Source organism: Sinohyriopsis cumingii, chromosome 9 (assembly GCF_028554795.1).
Source record: "Sinohyriopsis cumingii isolate HCF-2022 chromosome 9, ASM2855479v2, whole genome shotgun sequence".
In the NCBI taxonomy this organism is placed as follows: Eukaryota; Metazoa; Mollusca; class Bivalvia; order Unionida; family Unionidae; genus Sinohyriopsis; species Sinohyriopsis cumingii.
In genome coordinates this window covers 56,141,033-56,160,109 of record NC_142969.1, presented here as the reverse complement: position 1 = coordinate 56,160,109, position 19,077 = coordinate 56,141,033, and the positions used below count along the sequence as shown (strand labels likewise).

The 19,077-nt window shown below is 42.9% G+C and overlaps 1 protein-coding gene across 2 annotated transcripts in view; it reads right to left on the bottom strand.

Annotated features, from left to right (window-relative positions):
* Positions 1–19,077, bottom strand: part of LOC149791866 (methionine--tRNA ligase, cytoplasmic-like) — a 114,582-nt gene that overhangs the window by 34,954 nt on the left and 60,551 nt on the right. For both annotated transcript variants that reach the window (XM_089970367.1, XM_089970366.1), the window contains exon 20: positions 1,317–1,421. In XM_089970367.1, the coding sequence (XP_089826493.1) occupies positions 1,317–1,421 (105 nt within the window). The remainder of the gene's footprint in view (positions 1–1,316; positions 1,422–19,077) is intronic.

The following is a 19,077-nucleotide window of genomic DNA, read 5'->3' as shown; positions in this document are numbered from 1 at the left end:
TACTTAAAACACCCTGAATCAATAAAAGAGAAAATATTTAGTGAAATTGATAAATTATGTACAATTCAAACAGAATGCAACTTCTCCCTTGAAAATCTTAGGATGATTTGGAGTCTCACAAAGGAGTACATATCCTTAACACATTACCATATGCTAGAAAATGAATAACAACTGACACCTATTTTTTACAATTTGGATTTGAACATATAATCTTTAACAAGATCCGATTTGGCCACCACACTGGCATACATTGCACATGTCAAACAGGTGATCAAAGGATTATCAATATAATCATATTTGTAATATTTAAAATTAATTTGTGTTAAACACTACTGCTTTGTGAAAAATTAATACGAGTTATTTTGTCATGTAAAACAAAAACTTGCCGCTGAGAGTATTAATTTCGTAACATCATCACTCAGAAATTTCTGTACATTCCTAACTGAAAGAAACTACTGAAGTAATGGTACAGTCAGAAAGTACCGCGGTATGTACCACAAGGAAATATAATGCAGTAAATTGGTAGGCTGGTAATACCACAAACCTCAAGTTACCGTGCAGACAACTTGATATAAAATAGCCAGTTTGTTTAAATCTAGGAAGCTGAAGATGGCATGGGGATGGACGGATTGCCATCGATGGACAAATGTAAAACATTACAGCATTCACCGAAACATTTAACGATATTTAAACCTACATACCTGTCCTCCTCACTCCCTTTAATCAGAACCTATAACTTGCATCCTAAATACCTGTCCTCCTCACTCAATTTAATCAGCACCCATGACTTGTATCCGACATACCTGTCCTCTTGATTGGCTTTAATCATCACCAATGATTTGCATTCCTAAAAATCTGTCTCCACTCCCTTCAGTCAGCACGCATTTTATATTCCTACATATCTGTATTCTTCACTCCCTTTAATCAGCACCATGGCTTATATTCTTGCTTACCTGTATTCTTTATGCCCTTTAATCAGCACCCATTGTTGCTATTTTTATATACCCATTTTATTTACCCCCTTAATCAGCACCCACAGCTTGTATTCCTGCATATATGTTTTCTTCACCCCCTTTAATCATCATCCATGGCTTATATTCATACATACATGTATTATTCACTCCCTTCAATTAGCACCCATGGCTTGTATTCCTACATACCCGTATGTTTAACTCCCTTTAGTCAGCACTCATGGTTTGTATTTCTACATACCTGTCTTCTTCGGTCCCTTTAATTAACACCCATGGCTTGTATTCCTACATACCCGTATGTTTAACTCCCTTTAGTCAGCACTCATGGTTTGTATTCCTACATACCTGTCTTCTTCAGTCCCTTTAATTAACACCCATGGCTTGTATTCCTGCATGTACTGGTTACCAAGTCTTGAGATGTTAAGGATGTTCCGTATGGAGTCCCTTAACCTGTAGAATGAGTAGTAAATTAATTTCTGTTATTTCCTTGTGAACATTATCCATATACCTAAAAGTCAAGCATTTACTAATTTTATTATGAAACCGAAATTTAGTCAAGGTGGACACTTAAACTTCAGATTGAATGCTTGAAATGTGAGAAAATATAACCTACTCAAACCGCAGTAGTAGTGCATTCTAAAAATGAAATATTATTAAAAATTTCATAAAATAATCTGACATGGTTTTCATGAGATTCCATTTTTTCTGCCTATTAAATCACTGATTATATTAATCAACTATTGACCTGATTCATCAGTATATCACATACTTCAACTATTGAACTTTTTCATGAGAATATTACATATTTCAACTGTTGTCCTGATTCGTCAGTATATTACATATTTCAACTATTGTCCTGATTCATCAGTATATCGCATACTTCAAATATTGAACTGATTCATCAGAATATTGCATCTTTCAACTGTTGTCCTGATTCATCAGTATATTACATATTTCAACTGTTGTCCTGATTCATCAGTATATTACATATTTCAACTATTATCCTGAATCATCAGTATATCACATACATCAACTATTGACTTGAATCATCAGTATATTACATATTTCAACTATTGATTTGATTCATCAGTACATTACTTCAAATATCGATCGGCTTCATCAGTATATTAGATACTTCAACTATTGTCCTGATAGTATGAATGGATATACCCTGGAGACAATGGGAATTACCATTACAGGACCCCTTGGGACAATCTGGAGACAATGGAAATTTAACATGGAGAAAAATCATGGGACAATCTGAGGACAATGTAAATTTAACATGGGAATAGATTGTGGGTCTGTTGAGCGACAAAATGGAACAGGGTCGGGACCCTATTTTAATAAGGTCCCGACCTGAGGGGTCTATGGAAAGGGAACAGGGGAGAGTGATAGAACACACACACACAACACACACACACACACATATTAAATAAAAAAAGGGTAGGCAATTGAAAGTCAATCTCTTTTCGAGACCTATGAGTGGCCCTGAAAAGGGCCTTTGGGTTTCTTCTTCTTCTTCTTCTAACTCCTCCACTTCTTCCACCAAGTCCTCACTTTTTCCATTATTCCCTTCTTCTTCTTTTTCTCCTCTGGCATCCAGACTGAATGGCCCAAGGCTCTAAATTTTTCCTGGACTTTGATCCAATTCTGATTGAGCATCTCAAAATCTGCCTGTTTCTTTTTGTTTTCCTGATCTTTTCTTTCTTTATTCAATCTCTCTTTAATCTTCTTTACCTCTACCTCCATCACTTTTCTCATCAACTCCTCTCCTTTCTTCAGTCTGTCCTGACCTCTCTCCACAAAAGAGCACTCTGTTCCATGTGACATATTTTCAAGAAAGCACCTGATTTTGCTTGCATTGTCAAGTGCTTCCTTTAGGCTTCCCACTCTGACATAGGTGTGATTTATCATACTTCTCAATCTCTTTTCCTATTCTTCTATCATTTCTGCTATCACTTCTTTTGCTACGTTTAGGCATTTAGCGTAGTCCAGATACTCTGCTATCTTCCATTCTTTTTCTAGTCTCTCCACTACATAGATACCATCCATTATCCAATTGTATATATGTACCAAGTTGTTGAACAACTCACTTGCAACCAACATCTTCGTTTTAATTATTCCGTAGAATGGTTCGAACATCAAACCTTGTGGGTTCTTATAATTAAAGCGCATACGTGAAGGAAAATATCCCCTAAAACAAAATTGATATTACCTCGATTATCACTTAAAACGCGCGGACGTGAAGGAAAACATCCCCTACTTTTCTCATTTCATATGATCTACTATCCACATACGTGAAACAGCATTAAACAAACCCCGAATCTACTATCCACACACGCAAAGCATTAAAATGAAACCCTGATCTCACACGAACCAACTTAAGCTCTTACATAACCCAATAATCTACTATCCACACAAACGTACCTGAGCGCTTACACACACACACACACACACACACACACACACACACACACACACAAACACACACTCAAACATATAAACTCATACACTCACAGTAGGAAAAAAGAGTCAGTGTTTATATTCACACTACTCTACATACACACATTGGCAAATGGATTACTATTTCTTTTCTAGAGGTTTGGGTAGCCCTGAAAAGGGCTGTTTGTTTTTTAACTCCAGTGACACCTGGTTAATGATGGCACCTTCCAGGCCTGGCACCACACACACATCTTCTTCCCCAGTCTCTTTTCACTCTTTTTTGGGGGAGAGCAGAGGCGGGATAAGTGGCTTCAGAACCCCAATCTTCTGTCTCTGGGATTCTGAAATTTCCTCCCTCCTTTTCTTCCTCTTATTTGTTTCTTCTCTCCTCCTCTTCTTTGTTTCTTCTCTCCTCCTCTTTCATCCTTCCCTCTTCTACGATGGCCTCTGCAGCCAGCTCATTCACTATACGCCTGGCATATTCCAGGTGTACATGAAGTTCAAGCAGTTTAGCTAGTCTGGTGTACATTCTGGTGGTGTTGATCAATCAACAAGGGTAGCTAGACAGCCTAACGATTTTTAATTTATACTGAAAGCGCGGACGTGATGGAAAAAATCCCCCTAAAACAAAATTGATCTTGCCTAGATCATAACCAAACAAACGCGCGGACCTAAAAGAAACACTCACTTACTTTTTTATACTACCCATCACTATTCTAAAAAATTTTATTAAACAAATAATATACTATCCAGATACGCAAAGCAATCCAATCAAACCCCAAATCTACTCTGAAACACCAAAAAAAGATCATCATAATCTACTATCCACACAAACGTACGTGAGCACTTACAAACACACAATCATATACACAAACACATACACGCACACCACAAAAGAGTCAGTGTTTATATTCACACTACTCTACATACACACACTGGCAAATCGATTGTTATTTCTTTTCTAGAGTATTGGGTAGCACTGAAAAGGGCTGTTTGTTTGTTTTTTTTTGTTTGCTATGGCAATCTTTTAGTTTCTAAGAATGTGACGTCCTCTGAGGATAGACTTTCTGGCGATAGGTCTGCTTCTTCTGAAAGAGAAGAAGAACTCTTTGGTGTCGATACGACAATCGACAAAGCCTCTCTCAGGTTCAGGTTGCTGCTGCTGCTGCTGCTGTCTCTGAAGTCTGTACTTCACTGTCCATTCTTCTTTCTCCCTGTTCACTTCTTCTCTGAAGAGCTCTTCTATCAGGTCTTCAGTGACTTTTAGCATTCTCACATTCTCTATCTCTTCAGGCTTCGGTATCAGACTGTGTCTGACCCTATGCAAATTCACGTAGGCTTCGTTTAGCTTAGCTAGTTTGGAGCACATCTTCGTAGGAGGATGAGTCGACAATGGATGGTTAGACTGGAAACTGCCCCGGTTCTTAAAGTCAAAGCGCGGACGTGAAGGAAAACATCCCTCTACGGTTTTCGAGCCGGAACGATCAATGAGTGTCATGAGAGAGATAGAGAGAAGTCAAAGAGCATGAATCAACATTTCTGTAGCCAAACAAAAGACAAAGGCATTTTTTTCAAAACACAACATTTTTTATTCAAAAATCACTTAACACTAACCAACAACTAACATTTTTAACAATAATCCAACAATATAACATCAAACATTTTTTTCAAATCAGAATCATTTTTTTTTCAATTTACACATTATTTTGGACAGGGCTGACAACGTTGTGAATGAAATTGTGATTTCCACTGTTGGAAGTCATTAGGCCATTGATGGACACTACGTTTCCTAGCTTGAGACAAAAGATAAGCATAATGGTCACAAAACCATCGATCTACTTTCACATCGTTTCTAGAAGAAGAACGAGGATCAAAATGAGTCACTAAATGTTCTAAGGAATAGCCCAGGCTGCGATGATGCAGAAAATACACACAGTATTGTCCGCACACCAAGGAATCTGTGCCTTATAATTTCACATTATTGAATCGGGTAGTCTGAGCATTTCTTCTCATAAAGTCAATGATATCGTCTTCCAAAGGAGGCAATCCATACGAATCAAAATATTCCACACATCCTTCTTGAGGAAAGTAGACGGCTACCCAGTGGGTTCCTGGGAGATGACTGTCGTCCGTGTTGATGACATAAGCTAGATGGTCTTGAGGTTTGCGATGAGGGAGTTCATCTTTAGCACAGACGACAGGATTCCAAGAAGCCGTGTACGAACTGTGGTTCAAAAGGTAATAAAGTTCCCAGGTATCCATGTTTTGTGTGGTTTTTTTCTTCTTCTTCTTCACAGGTAATAATAAGTGATCAATTCGATCCTGACTTTTTGCTTGAAAATGTCTGACAAATAACCGTTTGTTCGCGTCGTCTCCCCACTCTGATTCAGGAGAGCTTCGATACGATGGATCTCTTGAGTGGTTAATGGTGGACAAGAATGTTCACGCAAGTCTTTATGCCACTGATGCAACACGACTTCGTCCGAAATGAGACTCCAAGATTCGTCCAGATACTCGTTCAATTTTTCTTCTTGACTCAGCATTAGGTATTTATCGTGTTGAATTTGACTGGGATGATCGTTTTGACATCCATAGCAATCTTTCTTGATCAATTCCGTCATTTTTTCGACCAAGTGTTTGGCAAAACAGGAGACTAAATGGGCTTCTTGTTCTGGCCATCTTGACTTCATGATGATAACTTCTTCGTCCTTGTCTTGAGATTCTTCTTCCCCGGTCTCCTCACATTCCATCTTCAAAGTTTCTCCACTAGGCAAAGAGGGATAACAGTCTTCCATGGCTTCTAATAGTCTAGAATGACTTCTCTCAAACTGTTGATTTCTATGGTATTGTCAAATTCTGCATACAGGATGACGTTCACTGTGTGATCTGGAGGTGGATTTGCAAACTGAAGTTCCACACGAATCTGACCCGATTTTATAGGGTGGAAATGTCCCTCGTCGCTGCCTTGGTCTGGAGTCAAATCAAAACCACACAAAGCGAAGCCTCCTGCATAATCGTCGTACGAAATACCGTGACTGGTGTTGGTTCCTAACTGTCCGGTGACTTCGTACAGGGACAAGTACGATCTCAAATAATTCTTCGCGACACCAAAGTTGGGCTCAAAGGGTCGGGTACACAAGGTCTTGCCGTCGCGACTGACTTCGATCTTGGACACATTGTAATGTTGAAACTCAAAAGGATTTTGATCGTGGGTTCCGTTGAAGGCTGAATTCCTGAAGATACCAACAATCAAACGTTTGGGTAACTGTCCTTGGAACAAATGATCTTCGATCATAGATCGCTGTCCAGCGGGAATGGTGAACGTTTTCACTTCTACGCGTCGTATCGGATACTTGGCGGTCGTTCTGCTCAACGTCTGACTGACGTCGTTTCCCACTTTAGGTAACACTTCCACACGACGCACGTAAAGTCGGGCTTCTTGAATGATAGTTTCGTATTCATTGGCATGGGCCATCAAATGGAAAGCGGCACTGCTACGATTCAGACTCAGACGAATATCCACCCCGTTCAGCAAATACTTTTCTTGTAACCACATGTCCAAATGCAAACGATCCATCAGTTCTAAAATTCGCCCCTGTAGAATTTTCTTACGACGGTCGTTAAACCCAACATTGTGAGGATTGTCATCTTCTGTCAGGACTGTGTCGCTAAACGTGCCTACACCTGCCGTGTCAGGTTTCCATACCACGCAAGCATCCAGATGAGTATTCTTGGCTTCTTTTCCATACGTCAAGAGATTTTCCAGGTAGGCACGATATAGGTAAGTATCCATGCTGCTGCTGACCAGTTTGTTATTCAAGTACAAGTCCACTTCACTGAACAAGGAATGCATGAAATTGTTGACAGGAGCTACTCTAGCATCGCCTCCTGGATTGGTGTTGTCCGTTTTGATCACTTTCACTTTCAAATACAGGTAACTGCTATTCAGATCGATGTAATCTTCGGGTTGTCCTTTGATTTCAAACTCGATGGGAGCGGAATCCGTCAAAGAGGAGACGGGATGAAATTCTACCCACTGGGATTCTTGCATGGTCATCATGGTGGGGGGCATGGCAAACAGATCCAGTTCCGACTTGGAACAGGCGCAAGACTCTCGGTGCATCATTTTTTCTCTTTCTCAATAATCGAAAACGTCTAAGTCTCGAACGGTTCTTCTTTTCTTTGCTTTTCTAGCTTTAGACGTGTGAAGTCTTGTGAAAGGGTATTTTCTTCGTCGTCTCTTTCTGCCTTGTCCTTGCTGAATGCTTGACTCGGTAGCGTGCAGGGCATTTATAGGTGTGTCTCGTCGGCCCAAAAAGTCTTTACCCGTTTGCAGCAAGACATTTTTGCCTGCCCTCATGAAGGCTTCTTTGGGGTTTTGTTTGTCAATGATGACATTTTGGAGAAATTCTTTGCCTTGTGTCAGTGCCGCAGCTTTCAAGGCGTGCAATCCGCGTGTCACCATCGGTTTCAACACCGGGGCCACCGAACGAAAGGCCGATTTCAGCATATCTCCTAAACCGTGTCCTCGCTGTCGAGCAACCCCTCGGTACACTGGATACATGACTTACAACTCGTGAGAGAACCGTTTTCGAAAATGGAGTTTCACCGTGACTTTTCCTTTGGTGAATGGAATATTTTGTCCCAGATCTCCTGTTATAGCAATGTTGACCGTGTCCAAATAAGACTTGCTGACAGGCAAATAGTGAGGATGTACAAATTCGCGGTGAACGTGGAAGTGTTTCCACCTTCCTCGTCAGTGACCGTGGCAGAATCCACTTTGAAAGGAATGACACGCAGTAACGGTACAGAGGTGTGTCCTACCACATTATACTCCACCACATCGGAGTACACAAACATCAAATTCAGTCTTTGGTTCAGTTCTACCGGGGCACGAAATAACTTGCTGAAAGACTCGTTGTCGTAAATGATTGGTAATTCGTTTTTCTTGAGCATGGCCTTTCTCATGTCCATGTCTCCGCCCAACATGTCAAACAATTCAGGACAAAATAAAATAGAGACGATTTTACTCCCGTCAAATTTCATCAAGAAGCGACGAGCTGCTTTGTGGTATTCATGGTGACACTTTTTTTGACTTTTTTTGGACTTGGGCCGGGTGAATGATTTCTACTAAAGCCACTTCCCAATGGGCTTCGCGATCTAATGGGATAATCTGAGGTAATTTGGCCGTGTAACAGCACAACGTGTTCTTGGGAAACACCTCCATGGAACTGTCAATGGGTAAGGTTAAGTAAAATTGGTTTTGGTGACTCATAATTCCAGAGTTATGTGGCTGTCCGAGGGGTTAATGGACGTCAGAGGCGTGTCTCCGCTCAAAATGGGGTTATTGTTGTTGTTGGAGTGGTGACTGCCACTGGCACTGGACACAAGGTTCCCCTGGTTCCCGTTGGAAGAGAATTTCAGGGAGGGATTTTGAAGCAGGTAACTGATGCAACTGCTCAATAAAATGGTCCACAGTTGTTTGTTTCCTTGTTGCAAACTTAAATTGGCGATGGCTGCCCCGATGACACAATACACCACGAAGATTTGGCAGAAAAAGACGATTTGTGTTTTAGGCACACGTTCTCCACACCACACCCACAAGGGTTGTTTCTGTAAATCTTGCAGAGAAGAACTAGGTGAAGGAATGGTCGACGTAGCTGTGTCTGTGTGAAAGGGCATGATGGTCACTTCTTTTTATAGTCGATGACTTGCGAAGCGTCGATCCAAGAATCAAAACTGGGTGGATATCCTTTCCAACGTACTTTGACTTCTTTGACACGTCGTTTGCCCACTTTATGGGTTCTGTGTTCGAGAATGCTTTCGATGTTGTACACGTCGTCTTCTTGTTTGGTGACACGTTGTAACTCGGGCAAATAAAACGCTCCTTTGAACACTTCTCCGTTCATGTCTTCTAATTTATAGACGGCAGGATGACGGCCACGCACTCGTCCAGTGACACGAAACAATTCGGTCGTCCAGTTAGGTAAGTAACCTTTCTCGAAAGTGCGTTTGGTTTTGCCAATGCGTACCCAATCTCCTACGGACAACACTCAACTTTTCTTGGGGCAGCCCTCGTCGGGGACATACCAAACAGGCGCTCAAACACCAACACTTCGTTTTCGGGAGTCACTTCTTGCGAAGCACGTCCGATGTTTCGATGGTAAGATTGGTTGTACGCTTGCACCAGGTGCGGTAAGATGTCGATGTACTTCAGAGTGTGGTGATGCGTAAAATATTTCCACATGCGTTCTTTCAAAGTGCGTTGAAAACGTTCCACGATGCTGGCTTTGGTTTCGGGATTCTCGGTGGCAAAAAAATGAATGTCACGTTTCTTTAATTCTTTTTGGAAAGCTTGGTTCAGAAATGCGGTGCCTTTGTCCGTTTGCCATCGAAGAGGGTGACGACCGCTTTGTTTCAACACTCGTTGCAGAGCTCGCACTAACTCGTTGCTCGATTTGGAAGTCAAGGGTACGATCCAGTCAAATTTGGAAAAGAAGTCGATGACACAAAAGAAATATTTGTAGCCACGATTGTAGCTGGCCAAATGAGAGACATCGGCTAAATTGGCTTGACATTGATGATCGATGCCTTCCACTCGGGTGCGACGTCTGGAAAACTTGTGTCGAATGGGTTTGTGTAAAGTGTAGGTAGCTTGTTCTTGTAACCATCGTTGCACTTGAGGTAAACGGAGACTTTTCAGTCGCATTTTCGCAGCACAATACAATTTTTGAACTCCTGCATAACCTGAAGGATGGGAGGGATCGTAGTAAAAGCTGGCTAACACTTTTTCCATTTTGTGTTTGTGTGTTAATAAGGCACCCACTCTTGAAAGATGCTACTCTTTTTCTCTTGGGGTACTTTTTTGGATTGCAATGCTTTGCGTGTGCGACCAGCAATAGGTGTCGCAGAGGAGGATGTCGGAACAGGGGATATCGGTTCTTGTTTCACTTCTGTCTTCACTTCTGTTGTTGTTGTTGTTGTTGTAGGGTTTAATGCCATTTTTCAGCACGCGATAGGCTATACATGGCGGCCAGTATTTATGGTGGAGGAAGAAACCGGGAAATCCCCGGAAAGAACCACCGACCCTCGAGAAGCTACTGGCAAGCTTTCTCACATATCCACATTGGCCGAATCCGACTTCACTTCTGTCTTCACTTTCTTTTTCTCTTGTGATGAACAAGGCGTGGTCATCATCTTTTTAATCCATCCAATTCTGGAGGTAGGTGGTGTTGTTAACTTGCGTACTTTTTCTGGTGGAGTTTGAAACCCTTCTTCTTCTTCTTTTTCTGTCTTGGCCACTGGTAGTGGTGGTGGTAATGGTGATGGTGCTGGACTTTTCATCAAGGTCTTAAAATCTTTCAGAGTGGGTAGAGCTGTTTCGTCTAAAGCTTTCTGGTGAAAGAGTTGTAGTCGTTGCAAGAGTTGACCGTACTTTTCCGATTTTTCTGTTTCGGACAAATCTTGGCGATCCATCAAGGACTGCAATTCGTGTTGTAACTGGGACATCTCGCTCAAATGGGGATTGGGAGGTAAATGCGGGGTGCGTTGTTCTTGCCAACGATGGTATTCCATCCATCGTTTGTAAGGCACTAAAGCTAGTTTTCGTCCTTCCATGGGGTTGTCAAGGGTCGATTCTGAGATCTTGGGACTTCCGAAGGCCTTTTTATCATGCTCCCACCAGTCCTCCCAACATGGTTCCCAAGACTCCTTTCAACAATGGGCCTAACAAGAGGGGTAAAATTCCTCCACGTTGGACCAACATCTTCTTCTTTTGACGAAAGGGAATTTTCTTTTGAACCATTTGGCGAAGAACGTGACGATGTTTGCCTAAGCATTGTTTTTGGTGTTTGGACAAAGGGATCGTGCCTTTCAAGACGTTCAAACAACATTAGCAAACGGTATCGATGACCTCTTTGGAAGTTGATTGAATGAGTTTTTTTTGTAGGGGTGGAGAAGCTTTGGACAGGACAGATAACATGTCCCCATGTTTGACTAAACGTGGTGGCAGTCCTTTCCTTTTCTTTCCTTGGGGTTGTTTAGAAGAGGGATGTTTTCTGGAGGGTGACATCTTCAGGAGCACCAAAACACTGATACCCTACTTGGTCACAGACCTTTTTTATACTGGAACGCGTCGCCACTGATTGTCTTTACGTCGTATCAACTTCAGGACAGGCATGACACGTCGTGCAGGGGTACGTAACGGACTAAATCGAGCCAGTTCTTGCTTGGACAAATCCAATAAACTTTGTAACATGCCCGATCTTTCTTGAACTTTGATTTTGGGAGAAGGTACTTTGTGAGCAGCAGCCACTGCCACTAAATTGGAGGGTCCTGCTACCGGGGACGTTCTTGGGGTCATCAACGGAGATGTTCTTGGTGTGATCAACGTCTCCAAGTACTCTTCAGTTCTTGGTGTCATCAACGGAGAAGTGGATGAACTTGAGGCTGCCGGAGACGCAGTCACCGCCGTGGCAGGTCGTGGTTTGCGAGTGCAAGGTTGCGTCCTGGCCGAAGTGCCTCTCTTGCGACTAGTTTTCTTCTGTGGACTTTTCTTTTTCTGGGGACTTTTTCTCTGTTTCTTTTTCTGGGGTCTTCTTTTCTTTATCCGGGGTGGTGTCTGGTCAGAGGAGGGTCCCGCCATTGGAGAAGTTCTCCTTGGGGACCTGGTCTTTTTCTTCTTCTTGGAGCTTCGTTTGACTTTTTTCTTGGAGAGAACTTTGGGGGCATTAGGATCCCATCTTAAGAGAGAGCGAATGATGACCCCTCCTAGAGTACCGCTCCCTCCAGGTTTCAGAATGATTTGTTTTTTGGTTTGAGTGTCGATGCGGGGATCGGCCAGTTGGGTCAAAGCGACTTTGTTTCGATCGAAAAAGCGTTTGGTTTGATGAGGAATCTAAATGATCCCTTGGAGTAATTGACGTGCTGTCACCGTGAACCATCGCAAGACTTCTCTGAGACTACCTTCTAAGACACAAGCTCGTGTTTGTGGATTTTTTTCTCGACTGATGCCATACAAGGCACGAATCAATTTGACGGGAAGATGCGACTGAAGGGACGTCATGTTGACGTTGTGTGAGACAGACGAAATGTGTCTGAGGTTTTTATAGATTTTTTTTTGTGGAATGAAGTTAAGTCGAGGACGGAGACGTGTACAGGACAGGCCCTCTGTCTTGGCACCAGTGGTGAAACAAGTGGGTACGAAATCGCAAATCATCGGGGGTCGTAGGTTTCAAATCGACGAGTAAATAGGCGTGTGGAGTTTGAATGCCATCGTCGTACGCCTGAGTCAGCCTTTAAACAAGACCACGTAATGCGCATTGAGACTGATGGTGCGATGGACTTTACTTTGTTGAAACAAATTTTGAGTGATGTAAAAGACACTGGCATTACGATGATGCCCTTTGCGCGTGAACCACAGTTTAATTTCTTCTTCGTCTTCTCCTAACATGTCGAAAAAGACCAAATGGGTTTGACGGGAGTCAGAGACGATGCCGTCGTCTTCTTTAGGAATGCCTTCCACAAACACGATGGAATCGCCTTGACTTTCTCGCAAGAGGCTGTACGCCGATTGCCACTCTTTGTAACACCACACGATGCGTTGAGGTGGACGATAGATCAAATGATGTTTATGTTCGATCAAGCGTTTGACGAATTCGGTTTTGCCTGAACCGCTAGGTCCAGCAATGAGCATGTTAAAGGGATGGCGAAGATACAAAGCCTCCCAACTGGCACGATCTAAGTGTTCGTCGATGACTTTGACAGTGGAGGAAGAGGGAGCAGAGACAGCAGAGGTAGCCATAGTGTTAGGAATGTCACTTGTGACACGAAAACAAACAAGACGAGAGTTTATATACTTTTTTCAGGACACGTTTATTGAATGTTTTAAACATGAATACGAAAGACAAAAATACATAAAAGCCTAAGGCTTAAGTACAACGATAAAAGGCACATGATAACCATCAACGTGGAATAAACACAAGTGTCTGTACAACATGTTTTGTGTAATGTTCTGACCAGTTCTATAGGGGGTAAGGTCACACAAGTGTCCTCCCGAAAGGGTCTTTGAGGGATGTCCACGACAGTCCTGTCCTGGGTGACGGGTTCTTCTGGTACTGTCACTAACACAAGTTGAAAAGTCGCAAGGCTCACAATCGCATTCCAATTCAGAAGCCCCAAACTTGAATTGTGCCTTTCTAAACTCGTTTTGAGTTTCTCTGAAAGTATTCATCTTGTTCACTTTGGTCTTGGTAGTCACAATGAACTATCGATCTTGCCTAGGGTTCCTTTTTATATACAGACCAATACCGACGTGTCCATACGGTAAGGTGAAATGATTGGGAAGTCGCACTCGCTTCTGGTACACGATCTGATAGACTTTTTCCAAGGGTCGACTGACGATGTGGTGAGTGGGTAAACGTACAATCTTGTTCCGTTGGTGAGTGGTCACTTTAAAGTTTCCATCCTCTCCAGATTGCAAGGCTTCTTTCAATACCCCAAAGTTGACCACTCGACTGGTACGATAATTTAGAGTCAATCCTTTCACTTTACACTTCGTGTGCACTTCTCCTTGTGGGTCCCGGTATTCGTAGCCGTAATTTTTGGGACCGCCACTGACGAAACTTAGAATCTTGTCGTCGGGATGCTCGTCTGTCCAGGCTCCTAAACGGTCTCCGTCGATGTCAGGGTGCTGTTGACTCGGGTGATGGATGTAAATGCAACTGTCCGTGTCAAAGTACAGGACGCGTTCCCCTAACAGTTCTAATGCTTCGTATAATTTTAAGCGAGCATGAGCTGTCACGTAAACCGCAATGATGACATTTCCAAAAGGGTCGTCTTGTACAAAGTCCAGATCTTCTTCGTAATTGACTAAGATCAAATCCTCACGAACGACGTCCACGTGTTTCATGAATTTGGTTTTGTCGTGAATCATCTGAAAGTAGCGGGAAGGTTCTGTTAAATACTCCGTCTTGGGTAAACACGGACGTTGTGCCATTTTACCCCACAAGCAATTTAACATCACATTGGCGAACGATCGCCTGCCTTCGTTTTTCTCGATGTGATCTAAAGTAATGCCTTCTTGTGCCCAGTATTTCTCTTTGAATGTCTTTTGGTCTTCGGGAGTGTGACACCAGGAAGGATAGCCACTGGCTTCTTGTTTCACTTTCAAAAAGGCATCCACGTAGTTTGCGAAAATGCCTTTCTGCGTGGGGTCACCCTTGTGGTATTGTTGTGTCTTGGGAAAGTGACAAATTTCGTACACTTCTAACAGTTGATATCCCATGTCCAGAGCTTTGAACAATTCTACGCTAACCCACGTCCCCGTCAAGGCACGTTCTTCCTGGGTGTGCTGGCAAGGTTGATCTTGGTTGCATGTTTCGGCACAAGTACGGCACAAAGGAAACATCAGTTTGCCTTGACGATGGTAAGGTAACACGGGATGGTACAATTCCGTGGGAGGCAAAACTTTGCACTTGATCAAGCCTTCGTATTGTAGAATGTTTTTCAGGTCGATGTGTTCCGTGAACAATTGTGGGTACCCTGCAGGAAAGCGACAATATTTGCACACGTAGGGATACAGCGAACATACGTCCAAGTATTTGATTTCTTCTCCTTTCTCTTCGTCGGCTTGGTACAGCAAACAGGTGGCATTGGTCCTTGCTCCGTACAAACTATCCCTCGGGTTCAGCGGGTCCATGAACTGGTAACTTTCCACGACGCGTTTAAATTCGAGATCGGTTTTCAAACGGTGATCGTACTCGTGTTCCCACATTTCCACCACTTGGTATCCTTCCTGTTCTAACTTTAGGCGTCGCTGATAAGTGTCCTGGTACAAGTCTTCCATGGTTCGTTGTAAAATCTGATTTTTTGTGCCATGGTCAGGGTAACAGACGGGACATCCATGAAATAAGCAACCGTTAAACTCGTACATGATCTTGGGGTTTTCTAAGTCTCAGCCATCGACCGAATGCGTTCCGATGGTCTTTTCGCCTCCTCCGTTGCGGGCATGCTGAATCCATTTGTCTTCCTTGTCGCACAAGTAATGTAACCAGCGTAGGGCTTTGACCGAGTATTGACGTTTGACATAGTTGGTCGTTTGAGGACTGATGACAGCCACAATGTTTTCAGGCATGAATCGTTGCCGGTACACTAAGGAACACGCTTTGGCAATGGTGCAAGCTTCTTTCAAAGGATCGACCCCTCCGTGTTCCATGAACAGTTCTCGAAATTTTCCACAGCAACGTCGTAAAATGTCCATGTCGGAACGACAATACTTTAACATTTCTTCCTGAAAGTCGAAAGGGTCCGAGGCGTGAGCCTGGTACCAAGCGTAGAAAGCTTCTCATTGTTCGGTACGCATGTTGTCAGGGTCGTAATAGTGAGCCTCAGGTAAATGGGGTAGAACGCCGTGTTGATTGGCTTCCGTATTGAAAAAGTGTGGAAAGTACCCTTTAGCCATTTCTGTCATTCCAAACGTTTTAGGCATTCGGCTCAAAGGCATGGCCAAGTAACTCATCGAATCTTTAAACTATACTTGTCCCACTTGCATGAAAATGATTTTGGCTCCGTTCAAAGTCACTTTAGGACGCTCGGTGCCTTGTTCCGTATAGTATCTCAAAAGAAACTGTCCATCGTATCCGGAGAAATTGTGAGCCATCACCGTGGCATGACGATGACAATCTCCGTAACGTTCGATGTCCTCTTGGCTCCACGTCTTGTCGATGGGGTCTAAGACCCATTGTGCAAAATCGGCTAACGTGTTCGGTCCCCGAAAGATTTTTTCACGCCCTCCGGGAATCTTGCTGCAGTGAGGGCAATGACTGAAGATAGGTTCCTGAATGCACTTCTCGCACGCTCGATGAGCCACGCAGAAATTAGGAATGTGAATACCGGTCTCTTGGATACATTCGAAATCAAAAAAGATGAAATTGCCTTTCTTCTTGTGCCCGTCCTCTTTCTCTGGTGGGGGTTGGTATTTTTGCATGTAGCATTGGTGTTCCAAGTCCACGATGTGGTGACAAATGTGACATTTTTTCTTTCCTGTACATACGTGTGCCTTGGCACTGTTGATACGTATGCCTTGTCCACACGTAGGGCACAATCTCAGCAGTTGACAAGCGCATTTCTGCTGTGAACCTTGCGTCTTGAGATGTTGCTGGTAACAGGCAGGGCTGACAAACGTGCGCAGACAAGCTGGACAATGCACTGGTCCTTCGCTTAGACAGGGTGGAGAGGCCAAACATCCTAAGCATTTCGATCCGCAATGCTTGTGTTGCTCTCGATTGTTATAACCATAGTCACATTTCTCACAGTAATAACCGTATCCCAGGAATGCAGTGATACTGGTAATGGTATCGAAATGGTCATCGTGATAATAGACATGAATGTATTTTCCGTCCTTAAAGTCCTTTCCTCGAAACAACAGAGGTCCGCGCACTTCTTGAGGGTACACTTTCAAAGTGTATCGTGGAGCTAGGGCATCTTGCCATTTTTGCATTTCAGGAATGCCACAGGGATTGTCTTTGGGCAAGTCGGCTTGTTGCAACAGGAGTTCTACTTCACTTCGTTGTTTGGCTCGGTCCGATTTTTGAATAGTTTTCCAGGCTCTTTTCCATTCTACCGTGTCGTTTTTGTTGGCATAGGTTCGTCCCACCACTATAGCCCTGGCTAAACACATCTGGTCTTGAGGGTTGTGAATTCGGACGAGGCTTGTTTTGGTGCTGCGAAGCTCGTCCACCAATAACATCTTTTTGCGTCCAGTCCCTTGAGGAGGAGAGACGTGGGTCATGTCCAGTGTGGCTTTTCCATCGGTGATGTCAAACTGGTCATTGGATTGTTGTACGTGTTGAATTTTGTCCATGACTTTGGAAGCGGTCAATTCTGCTGGGGTGCTAAACTCGATCCAAACGGGATTTCAAACCGTCGTGTTGTATGGAGAGTCTCAAGCGATCGTCTTCTTTGGGTTGACATTGTCGCTTGAGTGTGGTGAGCAAAGAATCCCACACCCCGGTGATGAACCCTTCTGCTTTCTCTAACTGTACTTCAGCCTTGAAATCTTTAAACTTCACCGTGTATTTGTAAGCAGTGGTTCTAAATTTTCTAGAGGGACGCTTTTCTGTCTCTCGAATGGAATAGTACTTTTCAGGGTTAACTAAGGGTGGTGAACTTTGTTTAGAGGGTTTGGATTCTGGTTCACTCATGTCCTCTTCAAAATCACTGGCATGAATTTGTGCCAAGACTTCAGCTCTGGTACGAGGCGATAGGTCACGTTTCTGCCTCTTACTTTCTTCTTCTTTCTTCTCAGATGAACTGGATCGTTTGATCTTGATAGCAAAACGTCAAATGACTCAAGTTTAAACACCATGGACTAATTTATAGTCCTAGCAAACCAGCGTATATAAAAGGGTGTGTGTCTTGTCCTTTCACTATTCATTTCACTCTCAAACCGAGCACAAAGATGGAAGAGACTAGACAGATCGAACGTTTCATCAGAGCTTTGCGAGGGGTCATCCGAAAATTTTCTTCAGACTAGCCGACGGACTACTCTCCTTCCTTTTGAGATAAAAGTGAAGATACTTGCTATATCTGTCAGAAGAAAGGGCATTGGTCTTCAGTGTCTAGACAGTCAAAAAAGAAACAACAGGGGTTAAAAGAGACAAAAGTCAAGATACCTGTTATTATTGTCAAGAAAAAGGACATTGGTCTCCAGATTGCCCAAAAAAGAAACAAGAGGAGTCAGAAGAAGAGAGGGATTCTTCAGAGCAAGAAGAGGAGGAAGATAGCAGACAGGTGAAGAAAAAGAAACAGGAGAAGAAAAGAAGAAGGGAAGAAAGTGAGGAGGAAGAGGAGGAAAAGACTGTGACGGTGAAGAAATTTAAAAAACAGAGAGACTAAACAGTGAGACAGAAGAAGTGAATGTACTTTTTAAAGTGCTCTGTTGTGAATTGTGAATTGGATTGTAACTATTGGTAAAAGAATATATTAATTATATAAGGTAAGTGTCTTTGAGTTTTGATTTTAAATAAGAAGCTACACTCACGCACTCATATACACGTCCTATAGGGGTAAAATGGGGGTTTTTTGTTGTTTTTTTCGAGTTATTTGCAATTGAAAATCTATCTCTTTTCGAGAGAAGTGGGTGGACCTGAAAAGGGCCTTTGGTTTTTGGTGTAGGGGTGAGTTTAAGCAATCAACTTTAACTGCCTTAAGCCTTTGCCACGGCCGAGGCCTACTTCTGATGATGATGATTGGGTTGAAATCACTAAGGGTGGTACGGTAGGCTTAGTCACAGGGTTGGCGTGTTTAGCTCGGGAAGGTCGTATTCTCTTCGGTCGTGATAAAGAAGTCTGATACATTTGTTTCAGACTTCTTAACTCCGCTAAAATGTCTAACAGTACCGTGACCGTTTGATTTTCACCCTCTTGTTTCTTTGCTGCTGCTTCTTGTTGTTGTTGTTTTTTTTTCTTACCTCTTCTTGCTGTTGTTGCTGTAAAAGAAACGCTTGTTCCGCTTCCTTTTGTCGTTGTATAAATTTCTCCAATTCTTCTTTCTGTCTCTGTCTAAAATTCTCCACGTGTGGTAATGAAGGTGACGAGGTAAGAAAATCCACAAAATCCCAATGTACCTCTTCTGAAAGTAAGTCGGGGTTCCCTTGTGTAGTCTC